General features: G+C 49.7%; 1 protein-coding gene across 3 annotated transcripts in view; it reads left to right on the top strand.

Moving 5' to 3' along the window:
- Positions 1-499: 499 nt before the first annotated feature.
- eif2ak3 (eukaryotic translation initiation factor 2-alpha kinase 3) overlaps positions 500-20,001 on the top strand; it is a 113,090-nt gene continuing 93,588 nt past the window's right edge. For 2 of the 3 annotated variants that reach the window (XR_011672564.1, XM_071382128.1), the window contains exon 1: positions 503-1,164. Coding sequence is in view for 2 of the 3 variants with exons in the window: in XM_071382128.1 (XP_071238229.1) it covers positions 845-1,164 (320 nt within the window). In the remaining variant the exon portion in view is untranslated. Of the gene's footprint in view, positions 1,165-20,001 lie in introns of all 3 variants that reach the window. The other variant, XM_071382129.1, reaches the window with a different exon arrangement.

Raw genomic sequence — 20,001 nt, 5'->3', positions numbered from 1 at the left:
TCGCCTCTTCCTCTCTGATCGTCTTGTAGATTCACTGCGGTGGCTGCAGTAACTCGTGATATAACCGGAAGAGGAAACCTAGCGCTACAGTCCGGCCACGTTGATCTTTCCATCTCGTCCCAGTTTCACTGCTCGTTCGCTGCCTTCTAATCCGCCTATTTAAATGCCACCGTAGCAACGACGGTGATTGACAGCTGGACATATCCACTTGGGGACCTCACTATCTTTCGCGGTCGTGTAAACCAACCAATATCTTTCTCCTGGCATCACAGAGCATTTATATTGGTCCAGCGATTACTATTTTAACCAATTATGTTCTAAGCAGAGGACATGCCACTCGAAACCGTCTGACGTCACCCGGTGCTTTCCCTTGTGGTGGCCGTGACGGCGCATGCGTAGAATCTACCTTGATTTGACGGATAGGCGCTTGTCCAATCAGGTTCAGTGTTTGGGGGGCCGGTCCGGACCACGGAAATGTTTTTTGAGCGACAAAGGTTTCGTGCAATCGGGTTCTGCTTAGTACACGAGTTGTACAGATTGATGGCACCGGTGTTCAATCGGCTGTCTATGCTTGTCATTTTCTGTTTAGTTGCTCCTTGTCTGTCCTATTGCCGTGTGGAGACGGGGAGGGAGTAGCGTTACTAAGGCCAGTCTTGTGTCAGGTAGAAGGCAATAACAGTATGGTGCCTTAACGGTGGTTTGTTTACCTAGCGAAGGAAATGACTTCGAAGAAAGAACAGCTCTTATCTACATTCACTTGTACAAAACCTACTCTGCTGTTTTTTACATTTTACTCTGGGCTTGGCATGTAAATAGTCTGTGTACTGATGTGCCATTGTTACAAATGGAAAGGGAGTTTCACTTTGGGAACGTGAGCATATCCCTAGTGCTCATGTTGTTTCTGAGGGCTCTGACTGGGACGTCTCCAACTCTAAGCTTTACCTCCGGGAGAGAGCCTCAAACCGCAGCCGCTCTGGGGTCTCACACAGCCGCGGAAGATGGAAACGAAGGGGTGTTGGTGGAACGGGGCTTGGAAAGTATCGGTGGTCCTCTTCCGGGTGTTATCGGGGACGTGACCGTGGAGGATCATGATGATGAGAGCGGGGCGACGGGGAACGGAGAGGAGTCGTACGGAGAAAGTGACGGAAACATCAGACCGAAACGGTGAGAATCATGTTTAGTACTTAACAACTTATAGCGGTTTGTGGTGAGACCACTGCAACTGGCAAACTGCTGAAACCACAATGATTTCCCAACAAGGTGGTTCATCAACCCAGACAGTTATTGTCTTGTTCTGTTGCAATGGTCGCCTGCTCCCAGTTTGACAGAAGCGGGAGACAATTGGTGCGCAAACAATGTAACTAAACAGTTCTTTACTCCAAGTTTTTTCTTCTTCTGTTGGATGTAATAGCTACGAACTCGTTCTCAGTAAACTTTCGTACATTGCTCTCCTAATTATGATCACTCATAACGTTTATGTGGCAAATGTATTTGAAAGTGAAGTGATTTGTTGCTTTGCATCTGGTGATTTTGCTGAGTGCAGCAACAACGAGCTCTCGTCACACGCGGGGTTCCGGTTCTCCACACCTCTTCCACCATAAAGCGCATCTGGCTGGCTCCCGGACCAACCTGACAACCCACTGGCCAAAAACGGGTTGAATCACGTTGTTTCCCACATCATTTCAACCCCTCCAAATCCATGTGAGGACTTTGAATCAATTGGATTTACAAAAAGGGCATTTCGTATTGTTTTCACCCCAAAACATTGTTTACCCCTTTTTCTCCCCAATGTCGTGGTTTACAATTGGCAGTTACAGTCTTGTCCCATCGCTGCAACTTCCCTACGGACTTGGGAGAGGCGAAGGTCGAGAGCCATGCGTCCTCCAAAACACAACTCTGCCAAGCCGCACTGCTCGCTTAACCCGGAACCGGTTTAACCAGCCGCACCAATGTGTTGGTAGGAAACACCTCCCCCCGTCTTGACCGAAGTCAGCTTGCCGGCGCCCGGCCGCCACGTCACGGTAGAGCGCGATGGGACAAGGGAATCCTGGCCGGCCAAACCCTCCCTTAACCTGAAACGACCCTGGGACAATTGTGCGTCGCCTCTTGGGTCTCCCAGTCATGTGACACAGTCTGGGATCGAACCCGGGTCTGTAGTGACGCCTCAAGCACTGCAATGCAGTGCCTTAGACCGCTGCGCCACTCGGGGAGTTTTCACCCAACTTTTAACCTAAATCCAATGACATAGTGAAATGTTTTGTTGAATGCACGTTAGTAGACAACACAACCCAAATGTAAATCCAAACTAGACATTGAACTGACATCTGCCCAGTGGGAAGCGACAGTCACTATACAGAATGGACTGTTCTTAATGTATAGTTTGAACCTGGGCAGAGGAGAGGATATCAGGAGATTTCATCTCTACACAGTTAGCTACATTACATTGTCCCATTTGGGCGGCGCACAATTGGCCCAGCCTCGTACATATTAGGGGAGGGTTTGGCCGCGGTAGGTCGTCATTCTGAAATAAGAATTTGTTCTTAACTGACTTGCCGAGTTAAATAAATAAAGTAACACTTGCAGAGCTGTCAAATTGTTATGTCAAAATACCTTTGTTATTCACCAAATATGGAGTTTCGCTGGACAATTATCATAATTCACTGCCCTTACGCCCGGTATTTACTTCCCAATAAAGTCTAAATAAAAATGTCCAAGGAATTTACAATTATCTATGTATTGTTTTTGGCCAAATCCACCTGCCATGTCCACTAGGACAATATATATATATAAATCCACCTGCGCATGTCCACTAGGACAATAACAATATAGAAATCCATCTGCCATGTCCACTAGGACAATATATATATTTATTTATTTTATTTATATATTGTTATTGGCCTAGTGGACATGGCAGATGGATTTCTATATTGTTATTGTCCTAGTGGACATGGCAGATGGATTTCTATATTGTTATTGACCTAGTGGACATGGCAGATGGATTTCTATATTGTTATTGTCCTAGTGGACATGGCAGATGGATTTATATATTGTTATTGTCCTAGTGGACATGGCAGATGGATTTATATATTGTTATTGTCCTAGTGGACATGGCAGATGGATTTATATATTGTTATTGTCCTAGTGGACATGGCAGATGGATTTCTATATTGTTATTGTCCTAGTGGACATGGCAGATGGATTTCTATATTGTTATTGTCCTAGTGGACATGGCAGATGGATTTATATATTGTTATTGACCTAGTGGACTTGGCAGATGGATTTATATATTGTTATTGTCCTAGTGGACATGGCAGATGGATTTATATATTGTTATTGACCTAGTGGACTTGGCAGATGGATTTATATATTGTTATTGACCTAGTGGACATGGCAGATGGATTTCTAAATACCGGTCAGTTCCGACACCTCGTCATTCCTGGGTTCTTTATTGATTGATTTATTATTATTATTTTATTTATTTGCACTGTGTTCGACATTGTAGAATAATAGTGAAGACGTCAAAACTATGAAATAACACATATGGAATCATGTAGGAACTAAAAGAAGTGTTAAAAAAATCAAAATATATTTGAGATTATTCAGAGTAGCCATCCTTTGCCTTGATTACAGCTTTGCACACTCTTGGTATTCTCTCAACCAGCTTTATGAGATAGTCACCTGGAATGCATTTCAATTAATTAACAGGTGTGCCTTGTTAAAAGGTAATTTGTGGAATTTGTTTCTTTCATACACTGAGTGTGCAAAACATTAGGAACACCTGCTCTTTCCATGACACAGACTGACCAGGTGAAAGCTATGATGCCTTATTGATGTCACACATGATAAGCTATACATCCTATAGAACACAGTTGATAAGCTATACATCCTATAGAACAGTTGATAAGCTATACATCCTATAGAACAGTTGATAAGCTATACATCCTATAGAACACAGTTGATAAGCTATACATCCTATAGAACACAGTTGATAAGCTATACATCCTATAGAACACAGTTGATAAGCTATACATCCTATAGAACACAGTTGATAAGCTATACATCCTATAGAACACAGTTGATAAGCTATACATCCTATAGAACACAGTTGATAAGCTATACATCCTATAGAACACAGTTGATAAGCTATACATCCTATAGAACAGTTGATAAGCTATACATCCTATAGAACAGTTGATAAGCTATACATTCTATAGAACACAGTTGATAAGCTATACATCCTATAGAACAGTTGATAAGCTATACATCCTATAGAACACAGTTGATAAGCTATACATCCTATAGAACACAGTTGATAAGCTATACATCCTATAGAACACAGTTGATAAGCTATACATCCTATAGAACAGTTGATAAGCTATACATCCTGACCCTGTACGTCCTGACCCTGTACGTCCTGACCCTGTACGTCCTGACCCTGTACGTCCTGCCCCTGTACGTCCTGCCCCTGTACGTCCTGCCACTGTACGTCCTGCCCCTGTACGTCCTGCCCCTGTACGTCCTGCCCCTGTACGTCCTGCCCCTGTACGTCCTGCCCCTGTACGTCCTGACCCTGTACGTCCTGCCCCTGTACGTCCTGCCCCTGTACGTCCTGCCCCTGTACGTCCTGCCCCTGTACGTCCTGACCCTGTACGTCCTGCCCCTGTACGTCCTGACCCTGTACGTCCTGCCCCTGTACGTCCTGACCCTGTACGTCCTGCCCCTGTACGTCCTGACCCTGTACGTCCTGACCCTGTACGTCCTGCCCCTGTACGTCCTGCCCCTGTACGTCCTGCCCCTGTACGTCCTGCCCCTGTACGTCCTGCCCCTGTAGATGTTGGACGGTAGCTATATAAATACTAGTTGAAAGTAGCACACTGAATAGAGGAGGGTCCCATTTGGGACGCAGCCTGTGTGATAAACGGCAATCTCTCTGGGCTCCCCGCCAGCCAGCCTGTTTCAGCCACTAGTGTTTGTTTAGTGGGACAGATATGGGACTCAGTCAGAGAGTGCTCACCGCTAGGTCTGTCCGTCTGCTCACCGCTAGGTCTGTCTGTCTGCTCACCGTCAGGTCTATCTGTCTGCTCACCGTCAGGTCTGTCCGTCTGCTCACCGCTAGGTCTGTCCGTCTGCTCACCGCTAGGTCTGTCCATCTGCTCACCGTCAGGTCTGTCCGTCTGCTCACCGTCAGGTCTGTCCGTCTGCTCACCGCTAGGTCTGTCTGTCTGCTCCGCCAGGTCTGTCCGTCTGCTCACCGCCAGGTCTGTCCGTCTGCTCCCGTCACCGCTCAGGTCTATCCGTCTGCTCACCGCTAGGTCTGTTGTTCTGCTCACCGCTAGGTCTGTCCGTCTGCTCACCGCTAGGTCTGTCCGTCTGCTCACCGTCAGGTCTGTCCGTCTGCTCACCGCTAGGTCTGTCTGTCTGCTCACCGCCAGGTCTGTCCGTCTGCTCACCGCCAGGTCTGTCCGTCTGCTCACCGTCAGGTCTGTCCGTCTGCTCACCGTCAGGTCTATCCGTCTGCTCACCGCTAGGTCTGTTGTTCTGCTCACCGCTAGGTCTGTCCGTCTGCTCACCGCTAGGTCTGTCCGTCTGCTCACCATCAGGTCTGTCCATAGCCTACCAAGGCCTACATAATGTCTGTGTGACATCATTGCTTCAGTCCTTGTTTATCCCACAGGGCTAAATAGTTTTAATGGTTTCCAAATAGCAGGAACCACTTTGTGGGGTAAGCTGTTTCCCCTGGGGCAGCTTTTTGTGATGCACCTTCCTTCTCCACAATGGATAATCACTTTCAAAAACGAACAAGTCTTGATGTTCTATAAACAACTGGATCTAAAATCTGAGTTCCCTTGAAACACTTTACCCATCTCCCTCTTAATAAATATAGTCCCTCTGTTGAGTAAACCACAAGCTACACACCATACTGTAGAGCGGACTGAACGTCCCGTAGACGTTGAGCGGACTGAACGTCCCGTAGACGTTGAGCGGACTGAACGTCCCGTAGACGTTGAGCGGACTGAACCTCCCGTAGACGCTGAGCGGACTGAACGTCCCGTAGACGTTGAGCGGACTGAACGTCCCGTAGACGTTGAGCGGACTGAACGTCCCGTAGACGTTGAGCGGACTGAACGTCCCGTAGACGTTGAGCGGACTGAACGTCCCGTAGACGTTGAGCGGACTGAACGTCCCGTAGACGTTGAGCGGACTGAACGTCCCGTAGACGCCGAGCGGACTGAACGTCCCGTAGACGCCGAGCGGACTGAACGTCCCGTAGACGCCGAGCGGACTGAACGTCCCGTAGACGCCGAGCGGACTGAACGTCCCGTAGACGCCGAGCGGACTGAACGTCCCGTAGACGCCGAGCGGACTGAACGTCCCGTAGACGCCGAGCGGACTGAACGTCCCGTAGACGCCGAGCGGACTGAACGTCCCGTAGACGCCGAGCGGACTGAACGTCCCGTAGACGCCGAGCGGACTGAACGTCCCGTAGACGCCGAGCGGACTGAACGTCCCGTAGACGCCGAGCGGACTGAACGTCCCGTAGACGTTGAGCGGACTGAACGTCCCGTAGACGCCGAGCGGACTGAACGTCCCGTAGACGTTGAGCGGACTGAACGTCCCGTAGACGTTGAGCGGACTGAACGTCCCGTAGACGCTGAGCGGACTGAACGTCCCGTAGACGCTGAGCGGACTGAACGTCCCGTAGACGCAGAGCGGACTGAACGTCCCGTAGACGCAGAGCGGACTGAACGTCCCGTAGACGCAGAGCGGACTGAACGTCCCGTAGACGCAGAGCGGACTGAACGTCCCGTAGACGCAGAGCGGACTGAACGTCCCGTAGACGCCGAGCGGACTGAACGTCCCGTAGACGCCGAGCGGACTGAACGTCCCGTAGACGGCGAGCGGACTGAACGTCCCGTAGACGCCGAGCGGACTGAACGTCCCGTAGACGCCGAGCGGACTGAACGTCCCGTAGACGCCGAGCGGACTGAACGTCCCGTAGACGCCGAGCGGACTGAACGTCCCGTAGACGCCGAGCGGACTGAACGTCCCGTAGACGCCGAGCGGACTGAACGTCCCGTAGACGTCGAGCGGACTGAACGTCCCGTAGACGTCGAGCGGACTGAACGTCCCGTAGAGGTCGAGCGGACTGAACGTCCCGGAGACGCCGAGCGGACTGAACGTCCCGGAGACGCCGAGCGGACTGTAGGCGCTGAGCGGACTGAACGTCCCGTAGGCGCCGAGCGGACTGTAGGCGCTGAGCGGACTGAACGTCCCGTAGGCGCCGAGCGGACTGTAGGCGCTGAGCGGACTGAACGTCCCGTAGGCGCTGAGCGGACTGAACGTCCCGTAGGCGCCGAGCGGACTGTAGGCGCTGAGCGGACTGAACGTCCCGTAGGCGCCGAGCGGACTGTAGGCGCTGAGCCGGCTGAACGTCCCGTAGGCGCCGAGCGGACTGAACGTCCCGTAGGCGCTGAGCGGACTGAGAGTCTCGGGAGGCGAAGGTCGAGTCATGTGTCCTCCGAAACATGACCCGCCAAACCGCGCTTCTTAACACCCACCCACTTAACCCGGAAGCCGGCCACACCAATGATGTCAGAGGAAACACCGCTCAACTGAAGACCGAGGTCATCCTGCAGGCGCCCGGCCACCACGAGGAGTCGCTAGAGTGTGATGAGCCAAATACAGACCCCCCCTGGCCAAACCCTCCCCTAACCCGGACGACGCTGGGCCAATTGTGCACCGTCCTATGGGACTCCCGATCACGGCCGGTTGTGACAGTTGGGATCGAACCCAGTTCTGTAGTGACGCCTCTAGCACTGAGATGCAGTGCCTTAGACCGCTGATCCAGGGTCTGTAGTGACTCCTCTAGCGCTGAGATGCAGTGCCTTAGACCACTGAACCAGGGTCTGTAGTGACTCCTCTAGCGCTGAGATGCAGTGCCTTAGACCGCTGAACCAGGGTCTGTAGTGACTCCTCCAGCACTGAGATGCAGTGTCTTAGACCGTTGAACCAGGGTCTGTAGTGACTCCTCTAGCACTGAGATGCAGTGCCTCAGACCGCTGAACCAGGGTCTGTAGTGACTCCTCTAGCACTGAGATGCAGTGCCTTAGACCACTGAACCAGGGTCTGTAGTGACTCCTCTAGCACTGAGATGCAGTGCCTTAGACCGCTGAACCAGGGTCTGTAGTGACTCCTCTAGCACTGAGATGCAGTGCCTTAGACCGCTGAACCAGGGTCTGTAGTGACTCCTCTAACACTGAGATGCAGTGTCTTAGACCGCTGAACCAGGGTCTGTAGTGACTCCTCTAGCACTGAGATGCAGTGCCTTAGACCGCTGAACCAGGGTCTGTAGTGACTCCTCTAGCACTGAGATGCAGTGCCTTAGACCGCTGAACCAGGGTCTGTAGTGACTCCTCTAGCACTGAGATGCAGTGTCTTAGACCGCTGAACCAGGGTCTGTAGTGACTCCTCTAGCACTGAGATGCAGTGCCTTAGACCGCTGAACCAGGGTCTGTAGTGACTCCTCTAGCACTGAGATGCAGTGTCTTAGACCGCTGAACCAGGGTCTGTAGTGACTCCTCTAGCACTGAGATGCAGTGCCTTAGACCACTGAACCAGGGTCTGTAGTGACTCCTCTAGCACTGAGATGCAGTGCCTTAGACCGCTGAACCAGGGTCTGTAGTGACTCCTCTAGCACTGAGATGCAGTGCCTTAGACCACTGAACCAGGGTCTGTAGTGACTCCTCTAACACTGAGATGCAGTGCCTTAGACCGCTGAACCAGGGTCTGTAGTGACTCCTCTAGCACTGAGATGCAGTGCCTTAGACCGCTGAACCAGGGTCTGTAGTGACTCCTCTAACACTGAGATGCAGTGTCTTAGACCCCTGAACCAGGGTCTGTAGTGACTCCTCTAACACTGAGATGCAGTGCCTTAGACCGCTGAACCAGGGTCTGTAGTGACTCCTCTAACACTGAGATGCAGTGCCTTAGACCGCTGAACCAGGGTCTGTAGTGACTCCTCTAGCACTGAGATGCAGTGCCTTAGACCGCTGAACCAGGGTCTGTAGTGACTCCTCTAGCACTGAGATGCAGTGCCTTAGACCACTGAACCAGGGTCTGTAGTGACTCCTCTAACACTGAGATGCAGTGCCTTAGACCGCTGAACCAGGGTCTGTAGTGACTCCTCTAACACTGAGATGCAGTGCCTTAGACCGCTGAACCAGGGTCTGTAGTGACTCCTCTAACACTGAGATGCAGTGCCTTAGACCGCTGAACCAGGGTCTGTAGTGACTCCTCTAACACTGAGATGCAGTGCCTTAGACCGCTGAACCAGGGTCTGTAGTGACTCCTCTAGCACTGAGATGCAGTGCCTTAGACCGCTGAACCAGGGTCTGTAGTGACTCCTCCAGCACTGAGATGCAGTGAGACCGCTGAACCAGGGTCTGTAGTGACTCCTCTAACACTGAGATGCAGTGCCTTAGACCGCTGAACCAGGGTCTGTAGTGACTCCTCTAACACTGAGATGCAGTGCCTTAGACCGCTGAACCAGGGTCTGTAGTGACTCCTCTAACACTGAGATGCAGTGCCTTAGACCGCTGAACCAGGGTCTGTAGTGACTCCTCCAGCACTGAGATGCAGTGCCTTAGACCGCTGAACCAGGGTCTGTAGTGACTCCTCTAACACTGAGATGCAGTGCCTTAGACCGCTGAACCAGGGTCTGTAGTGACTCCTCTAGCACTGAGATGCAGTGCCTTAGACCGCTGAACCAGGGTCTGTAGTGACTCCTCTAACACTGAGATGCAGTGTCTTAGACCGCTGAACCAGGGTCTGTAGTGACTCCTCTAACACTGAGATGCAGTGCCTTAGACCGCTGAACCAGGGTCTGTAGTGACTCCTCCAGCACTGAGATGCAGTGCCTTAGACCGCTGAACCAGGGTCTGTAGTGACTCCTCCAGCACTGAGATGCAGTGCCTTAGACCGCTGAACCAGGGTCTGTAGTGACTCCTCTAGCACTGAGATGCAGTGCCTTAGACCGCTGAACCAGGGTCTGTAGTGACTCCTCCAGCACTGAGATGCAGTGCCTTAGACCACTGAACCAGGGTCTGTAGTGACTCCTCTAGCACTGAGATGCAGTGCCTTAGACCGCTGAACCAGGGTCTGTAGTGACTCCTCCAGCACTGAGATGCAGTGCCTTAGACCGCTGCGCCACTCGGGAGGACTCACAAATCCACATTCTAATTAACAGGACCATCGTTCTCTCCCCAAAAGGTTTGTTGATGTATAAAACCAGTGAATCTAGATACGCCAAAATGTACGTACAAGGATGTTGCATAAAGCTACCTCATTAGACCTCAAGTCCACATTCTAAGGTGTGGGCTAGGCTGTATAATAGGTTATTATAGTCATACTGGACTGGCTATATAAGCAGTTTGACTTGATAGAAGTTATGAAACCTGTGACCTTCTAGAGGCCAGTAGATCTACCTGGCAACTCGAGGTCAAACACACCGTGTGGACAGGACCGTTATCGTACCAACACTGTTCAAAAAGGCACTGTTGTGGAAACGTCCCGGCAGCCCCAACAGGACAAGAATCCGTCTGGCTGGGAGGATTGTTGTTTTTAATTCTCCTTTTAATATTTGAATTGTCTGATATCTCTTTGCTCTTGAAGTCTCTTTCACTGGCTGTCCCAAGTAGGACCCTATTCCCTATATAGTGCCATTTGGGACCTACGATGCTTCACTGTTCTGTCTATCAGATCTATAAATAGCGTCAGCCCTCTATGGCGATCTCACTATGATCTGCAGTTTCTGGGCAGCTTACAGTTCTCAGAAGACTGAGAAGAGAAAGTCACCTCACTGGGCTGTTGCCATAGTTAAGGGGGGTTGACTAGACTGGGCTGTGTTACCATAGTTAAGGGGGTTGACTAGACTGGGCTGTGTTACCATAGTTAAGGGGGTTGACTGGGCTGTGTTACCATAGTTAAGGGGGGTTGACTAGACTGGGCTGTGTTACCATAGTTAAGGGGGTTGACTAGACTGGGCTGTGTTACCATAGTTAAGGGGGGTTGACTAGACTGGGCTGTGTTACCATAGTTAAGGGGGTTGACTAGACTGGGCTGTGTTACCATAGTTAAGGGGGGTTGACTAGACTGGGCTGTGTTACCATAGTTAAGGGGGTTGACTAGACTGGGCTGTGTTGCCATAGTTAAGGGGGTTGACTAGACTGGGCTGTGTTACCATAGTTAAGGGGGTTGACTAGACTGGGCTGTTACCATAGTTAAGGGGGTTGACTAGACTGGGCTGTGTTGCCATAGTTAAGGGGGTTGACTAGACTGGGCTGTGTTACCATAGTTAAGGGGGGTTGACTAGACTGGGCTGTGTTACCATAGTTAAGGGGGTTGACTAGACTGGGCTGTGTTACCATAGTTAAGGGGGTTGACTAGACTGGGCTGTGTTACCATAGTTAAGGGGGTTGACTAGACTGGGCTGTGTTACCATAGTTAAGGGGGGTTGACTAGACTGGGCTGTGTTACCATAGTTAAGGGGGTTGACTAGACTGGGCTGTGTTGCCATAGTTAAGGGGGTTGACTAGACTGGGCTGTGTTACCATAGTTAAGGGGGTTGACTAGACTGGGCTGTTACCATAGTTAAGGGGGTTGACTAGACTGGGCTGTGTTGCCATAGTTAAGGGGGTTGACTAGACTGGGCTGTGTTACCATAGTTAAGGGGGGTTGACTAGACTGGGCTGTGTTACCATAGTTAAGGGGGTTGACTAGACTGGGCTGTGTTACCATAGTTAAGGGGGTTGACTAGACTGGGCTGTGTTACCATAGTTAAGGGGGGTTGACTAGACTGGGCTGTGTTACCATAGTTAAGGGGGTTGACTAGACTGGGCTGTGTTACCATAGTTAAGGGGGTTGACTAGACTGGGCTGTGTTACCATAGTTAAGGGGGTTGACTAGACTGGGCTGTGTTGCCATAGTTAAGGGGGTTGACTAGACTGGGCTGTGTTACCATAGTTAAGGGGGGTTGACTAGACTGGGCTGTGTTACCATAGTTAAGGGGGTTGACTAGACTGGGCTGTGTTACCATAGTTAAGGGGGTTGACTAGACTGGGCTGTGTTACCATAGTTAAGGGGGGTTGACTAGACTGGGCTGTGTTACCATAGTTAAGGGGGTTGACTAGACTGGGCTGTGTTACCATAGTTAAGGGGGTTGACTAGACTGGGCTGTGTTATCATAGTTAAGGGGGTTGACTAGACTGGGCTGTGTTACCATAGTTAAGGGGGTTGACTAGACTGGGCTGTGTTACCATAGTTAAGGGGGTTGACTAGACTGGGCTGTGTTACCATAGTTAAGGGGGTTGACTAGACTGGGCTGTGTTACCATAGTTAAGGGGGTTGACTAGACTGGGCTGTGTTGCCATAGTTAAGGGGGTTGACTAGACTGGGCTGTGTTACCATAGTTAAGGGGGTTGACTAGACTGGGCTGTGTTACCATAGTTAAGGGGGTTGACTAGACTGGGCTGTTACCATAGTTAAGGGGGTTGACTAGACTGGGCTGTGTTGCCATAGTTAAGGGGGTTGACTAGACTGGGCTGTGTTACCATAGTTAAGGGGGGTTGACTAGACTGGGCTGTGTTACCATAGTTAAGGGGGTTGACTAGACTGGGCTGTGTTACCATAGTTAAGGGGGTTGACTAGACTGGGCTGTGTTACCATAGTTAAGGGGGGTTGACTAGACTGGGCTGTGTTACCATAGTTAAGGGGGTTGACTAGACTGGGCTGTGTTACCATAGTTAAGGGGGTTGACTAGACTGGGCTGTGTTACCATAGTTAAGGGGGTTGACTAGACTGGGCTGTGTTACCATAGTTAAGGGGGGTTGACTAGACTGGGCTGTGTTACCATAGTTAAGGGGGTTGACTAGACTGGGCTGTGTTGCCATAGTTAAGGGGGTTGACTAGACTGGGCTGTGTTACCATAGTTAAGGGGGTTGACTAGACTGGGCTGTGTTACCATAGTTAAGGGGGTTGACTAGACTGGGCTGTGTTACCATAGTTAAGGGGGTTGACTAGACTGGGCTGTGTTACCATAGTTAAGGGGGTTGACTAGACTGGGCTGTGTTGCCATAGTTAAGGGGGTTGACTAGACTGGGCTGTGTTACCATAGTTAAGGGGGTTGACTAGACTGGGCTGTGTTACCATAGTTAAGGGGGTTGACTAGACTGGGCTGTGTTACCATAGTTAAGGGGGTTGACTAGACTGGGCTGTGTTACCATAGTTAGGGGGTTGACTAGACTGGGCTGTGTTACCATAGTTAGGGGGGTTGACTAGACTGGGCTGTGTTACCATAGTTAAGGGGGTTGACTAGACTGGGCTGTGTTACCATAGTTAAGGGGGTTGACTAGACTGGGCTGTGTTGCCATAGTTAAGGGGTTGACTAGACTGGGCTGTGTTACCATAGTTAAGGGGTTGACTAGACTGGGCTGTGTTACCATAGTTAGGGGGGTTGACTAGACTGGGCTGTGTTACCATAGTTAAGGGGGTTGACTAGACTGGGCTGTGTTACCATAGTTAAGGGGGTTGACTAGACTGGGCTGTGTTACCATAGTTAAGGGGGTTGACTAGACTGGGGTGTGTTACCATAGTTAAGGGGGTTGACTAGACTGGGCTGTGTTACCATAGTTAAGGGGGTTCACTAGACTGGGCTGTGTTGCCATAGTTAAGGGGGTTGACTAGACTGGGCTGTGTTGCCATAGTTAAGGGGGTTGACTAGACTGGGCTGTGTTACCATAGTTAAGGGGGTTGACTAGACTGGGGTGTGTTACCATAGTTAAGGGGGTTGACTAGACTGGGCTGTGTTGCCATAGTTAAGGGGGTTGACTAGACTGGGGTGTGTTACCATAGTTAAGGGGGTTGACTAGACTGGGCTGTGTTACCATAGTTAAGGGGGTTGACTAGACTGGGCTGTGTTACCATAGTTAAGGGGGTTGACTAGACTGGGCTGTGTTACCATAGTTAAGGAGGTTGACTAGACTGGGCTGTGTTACCATAGTTAAGGAGGTTGACTAGACTGGGCTGTGTTACCATAGTTAAGGGGGGTTGACTAGACTGGGCTGTGTTACCATAGTTAAGGGGGTTGACTAGACTGGGCTGTGTTACCATAGTTAAGGGGGTTGACTAGACTGGGCTGTGTTACCATAGTTAAGGGGGTTGACTAGACTGGGCTGTGTTGCCATCGTTAAGGGGGTTGACTAGACTGGGCTGTGTTACCATAGTTAAGGGGGTTGACTAGACTGGGCTGTGTTACCATAGTTAAGGGGGGTTGACTAGACTGGGCTGTGTTACCATAGTTAAGGGGGTTGACTAGACTGGGCTGTGTTACCATAGTTAAGGGGGTTGACTAGACTGGGCTGTGTTACCATAGTTAAGGGGGTTGACTGGGCTGTGTTGCCATAGTTAAGGGGGTTGACTAGACTGGGCTGTGTTACCATAGTTAAGGGGGTTGACTAGACTGGGCTGTGTTACCATAGTTAAGGGGTTGACTAGACTGGGCTGTGTTGCCATCGTTAAGGGGGTTGACTAGACTGGGCTGTGTTACCATAGTTAAGGGGGTTGACTAGACTGGGCTGTGTTACCATAGTTAAGGGGGTTGACTAGACTGGGCTGTGTTACCATAGTTAAGGGGGTTGACTAGACTGGGCTGTGTTACCATAGTTAAGGAGGTTGACTAGACTGGGCTGTGTTACCATAGTTAAGGGGGATGGTGGGTAGGGGACCCTGCTCTATAGGACTCTCAGGAGGTGTTATATTAGAGCTGTGGTGGGTAGGGGACCCTGCTCTATAGGACTCTCAGGAGGTGTTGTATTAGAGCTGTGGTGGGTAGGGGACCCTGCTCTATAGGACTCTCAGGAGGTGTTGTATTAGAGCTGTGGTGGGTAGGGGGACCCTGCTCTATAGGACTCTCAGGAGGTGCTGTATTAGAGCTGTGGTGGGTAGGGGACCCTGCTCTATAGGACTCTCAGGAGGTGTTGTATTAGAGCTGTGGTGGGTAGGGGACCCTGCTCTATAGGACTCTCAGGGGGTGTTGTATTAGAGCTGTGGTGGGTAGGGGACCCTGCTCTATAGGACTCTCAGGAGGTGCTGTATTAGAGCTGTGGTGGGTAGGGGACCCTGCTCTATAGGACTCTCAGGAGGTGCTGTATTAGAGCTGTGGTGGGTAGGGGACCCTGCTCTATAGGACTCTCAGGAGGTGTTGTATTAGAGCTGTGGTGGGTAGGGGGACCCTGCTCTATAGGACTCTCAGGAGGTGCTGTATTAGAGCTGTGGTGGGTAGGGGACCCTGCTCTATAGGACTCTCAGGAGGTGTTGTATTAGAGCTGTGGTGGGTAGGGGGACCCTGCTCTATAGGACTCTCAGGAGGTGCTGTATTAGAGCTGTGGTGGGTAGGGGACCCTGCTCTATAGGACTCTCAGGAGGTGTTGTATTAGAGCTGTGGTGGGTAGGGGGACCCTGCTCTATAGGACTCTCAGGAGGTGCTGTATTAGAGCTGTGGTGGGTAGGGGACCCTGCTCTATAGGACTCTCAGGAGGTGTTGTATTAGAGCTGTGGTGGGTAGGGGACCCTGCTCTATAGGACTCTCAGGAGGTGTTGTATTAGAGGAACTCTGAGCTGCTGCCACTAGCTGGCCGGCTCCCACAGCTTACTGCTTAGCAACAGCCAATCAGCCGGTCTGAGTTGGGGAAACTTGTTGGCCAATTACGTCGGAGGACGGGGATAGTGCTTGAGTTGAGGAAGAACAGTAGGCAAGTGAAGGGGGTTAAGGAGAGAGGGGAGGAGGTTTGAGAGGAGAGAGGGAGAAAAGGGGGGAAGAGAAAAGGTGGAGGGGGGAGGAGGTTTGAGTGGAGAGAGGGAGGAGGAGAGGGAGAGTTGGTTTAAGAGAAGATGGGGAGGAGAAGAGTGGGAAGGAGGTTTGGGAGCAGAGGGGGTAAGGAGTTGAGGGGAGATTTCATGTCCTTCTTTTCTTTGTCTCACTAGATTGTTCTGTAACCGGGGAAATTGTTCTGTAACCGGGGAAATTGTTCTGTAACCGGGGAAATTGTTCTGTAACCGGGACGGTTGTTGGTGTATAAATACAACTTCTGACCAAAATGAAGGTCCTGTCACTGAGTAAATGCGTGGCTCGCTGTCTTCTCTCTCCCAACTCCTCCACGAGGAGGCTCGCTGTCTTCTCTCTCTCAACTCCTCTACGAGGAGGCTCGCTGTCTTCTCTCTCTCAACTCCTCCACGAGGAGGCTCGCTGTCTTCTCTCTCCCAACTCCTCCAGGCGTGGCTCGCTGTCTTCTCTCTCTCAACTCCTCCACAAGGAGGCTCGCTGTCTTCTCTCTCTCAACTCCTCCACGAGGAGGCTCGCTGTCTTCTCTCTCCCAACTCCTCCACGAGGAGGCTCGCTGTCTTCTCTCTCTCAACTCCTCCACGAGGAGGCTCGCTGTCTTCTCTCTCTCAACTCCTCCACGAGGAGGCTCGCTGTCTTCTCTCTCCCAACTCCTCCACGAGGAGGCTCGCTGTCTTCTCTCTCTCAACTCCTCCACGAGGAGGCTCGCTGTCTTCTCTCTCCCAACTCCTCCACGAGGAGGCTCGCTGTCTTCTCTCTCTCAACTCCTCCACGAGGAGGCTCGCTGTCTTCTCTCTCCCAACTCCTCCAGGTGTGGCTCGCTGTCTTCTCTCTCCCAACTTCTCCACGAGGAGGCTTCTCTTAAGAAATAGTAGCATACTCAGCTGAGGAGAAAATATTGTTTTAAGTTGGACCTAAATTGTCATCTATAGTCATTAAATAGTTGTTTTCAATAGTTTAGTTGTCAAGTTTATACTGTAACACATGAGGTAGCTGTCCTTGACATGGTTCTAAAACACCCTAAAACAGACTGTTCTAGGAGAACTATCACACCCTAAAACAGACTGTTATAGAACTATCACACCCTAAAACAGACTGTTATAGAACTATCACACCCTAAGACAGACTGTTCCAGGAGAACTATCACACCCTAAAACAGACTGTTATAGAACTATCACACCCTAAAACAGACTGTTATAGAACTATCACACCCTAAAACAGACTGTTCCAGTAGAACTATCACACCCTAAAACAGACTGTTATAGAACTATCACACCCTAAAACAGACTGTTCCAGGAGAACTATCACACCCTAAAACAGACTGTTCCAGGAGAACTATCACACCCTAAAACAGACTGTTCCAGGAGAACTATCACACCCTAAAACAGACTGTTCCAGGAGAACTATCACACCCTAAAACAGACTGTTCCAGGAGAACTATCACACCCTAAAACAGACTGTTCCAGGAGAACTATCACACCCTAAAACAGACTGTTCCAGGAGAACTATCACACCCTAAAACAGACTGTTATAGAACTATCACACCCTAAAACAGACTGTTCCAGGAGAACTATCACACCCTAAAACAGACTGTTCCAGGAGAACTATCACACCCTAAAACAGACTGTTCCAGGAGAACTATCACACCCTAAAACAGACTGTTCCAGGAGAACTATCACACCCTAAAACAGACTGTTATAGAACTGTCACACTCTAAAACAGACTGTTCCAGGAGAACTATCACACCCTAAAACAGACTGTTATAGAACTATCACACCCTAAAACAGAATGTTCCAGTAGAACTATCACACCCTAAAACAGACTGTTATAGAACTATCACACCCTAAAACAGACTGTTCCAGGAGAACTATCACACCCTAAAACAGACTGTTATAGAACTATCACACCCTAAAACAGACTGTTCCAGGAGAACTATCACACCCTAAAACAGACTGTTCCAGTAGAACTGTCACACCCTAAAACAGACTGTTCCAGGAGAACTATCACACCCTAAAACAGACTGTTCCAGTAGAACTATCACACCCTAAAACAGACTGTTCCAGTAGAACTATCACACCCTAAAACAGACTGTTCCAGTAGAACTATCACACCCTAAAACAGACTGTTATAGAACTATCACACCCTAAAACAGACTGTTCCAGGAGAACTATCACACCCTAAAACAGACTGTTATAGAACTATCACACCCTAAAACAGACTGTTCCAGGAGAACTATCACACCCTAAAACAGACTGTTATAGAACTGTCACACCCTAAAACAGACTGTTCCATGAGAACTATCACACCCTAAAACAGACTGTTCCAGTAGAACTGTCACACCCTAAAACAGACTGTTCCAGGAGAACTATCACACCCTAAAACAGACTGTTCCAGTAGAACTATCACACCCTAAAACAGACTGTTCCAGTAGAACTATCACACCCTAAAACAGACTGTTATAGAACTATCACACCCTAAAACAGACTGTTCCAGGAGAACTATCACACCCTAAAACAGACTGTTATAGAACTATCACACCCTAAAACAGACTGTTCCAGGAGAACTATCACACCCTAAAACAGACTGTTATAGAACTATCACACTCTAAAACAGACTGTTCCAGGAGAACTATCACACCCTAAAACAGACTGTTCCAGGAGAACTATCACACCCTAAAACAGACTGTTATAGAACTATCACACCCTAAAACAGACTGTTATAGAACTATCACACCCTAAAACAGACTGTTGCAGAAGAACTATCACACCCTAAAACAGACTGTTATAGAACTATCACACCCTAAAACAGACTGTTCCAGGAGAACTATCACACCCTAAAACAGACCCTAAAACAGACTGTTCCAGGAGAACTAGTGCCAGTAATATCCTTATAACAGGTTGGACTGATTAATAACACCATCATTGATCATGAATTATTCAACTCTGCTGTTGGTGTACATTATTTCATTAATATATTAGTCGCTGTGGACCCATCCTGCATCACTGCAGTATTGGGTGTGGTCGAGGGAAAAGGTGGGGTAGGCGATGGATGGAGGGAGGTAGAAAGCAGGAGGGAGGGAAACGGAGGGAGGCAGGTAGACAGTCGTTAGGACCATGATGCCATGTTGTTCTGTACATAGCTCCCCACTGCTTAGCAACAACCAATCAGCACCACAGATCAAGACCAGGTACTGACAAATCAGTGGGCTGGAGCATTGTGCTACAGAGTTTGGATTTCACCACGTGAGGAGAGGAGAGGAGAGTGATGGAGAAAGGACAGAACAGGAGAGGAGAGTGATGGAGAGAGGACAGGAGAGTGATGGAGAGAGGACAGGAGAGTGATGGAGAGAGGACAGGAGAGTGATGAGGAGAGGAGAGTGATGGAGAGAGGACAGGACAGGAGAGTGATGGAGAGGACAGGAGTGGAGAGTGATGGAGAGAGGACAGGAGTGGAGAGTGATGGGGAGGAGCGTTCTCTCCTGTCCTCTCTCGATCCCGCAGGTCAAGAAGCCGGATGTGGAGGTTCTTGGCTGGCGTGGTAACACGTGGTCTGTGGTTGCGAGGCCGGTTGGACGTACTACCAAATTCTCTAAAACAACTTTGGAGGCGGCTTATGGTAGAGAAATGAACATTAAATTCTCTGGCAACAGATCTGGTGGACGTTCCTGCAGTCAGCATGCCAATTGCACACTCCCTCAACTTGAGACATCTGTGGCATTATGTTGTGTGACAAAACTGCACATTTTAGAGTGGCCTTTTATTGTCCCCAGCACAAGGTGAACCTGTGTAATGATCATGCTGTTTAAATGGCAGGTAGCCTAGTGGTTAGAGCGTTGGGCCAGTAACCGAAAGGTTGCTAGATTGAATCCCCGAGCTGACAAGGTAGAAGTCTGTCGTTCTGCCCCTGAACAAAGCGGTTAACCCACTGTTCCTAGGCCGTCGTTGTACATAATAATTTGTTCTTAACTGACATGCCTAGTTAAATAAATCAGCTTCCTGATATGCCACACCTGTCAGGTGGATGGATTATCTTTCAAAGGAGAAATGTTCACTAACAGGGATATAAACACATTTGTGCAAAACATTAGAGAGAAATAAGCTTTTTGT

The sequence above is a fragment of the Salvelinus alpinus genome, chromosome 34, assembly GCF_045679555.1.
Source record: "Salvelinus alpinus chromosome 34, SLU_Salpinus.1, whole genome shotgun sequence".
In the NCBI taxonomy this organism is placed as follows: Eukaryota; Metazoa; Chordata; class Actinopteri; order Salmoniformes; family Salmonidae; genus Salvelinus; species Salvelinus alpinus.
The sequence above is the reverse complement of the archived record's forward strand: the minus strand, read 5'-3'. Positions and strand labels throughout refer to the sequence as shown.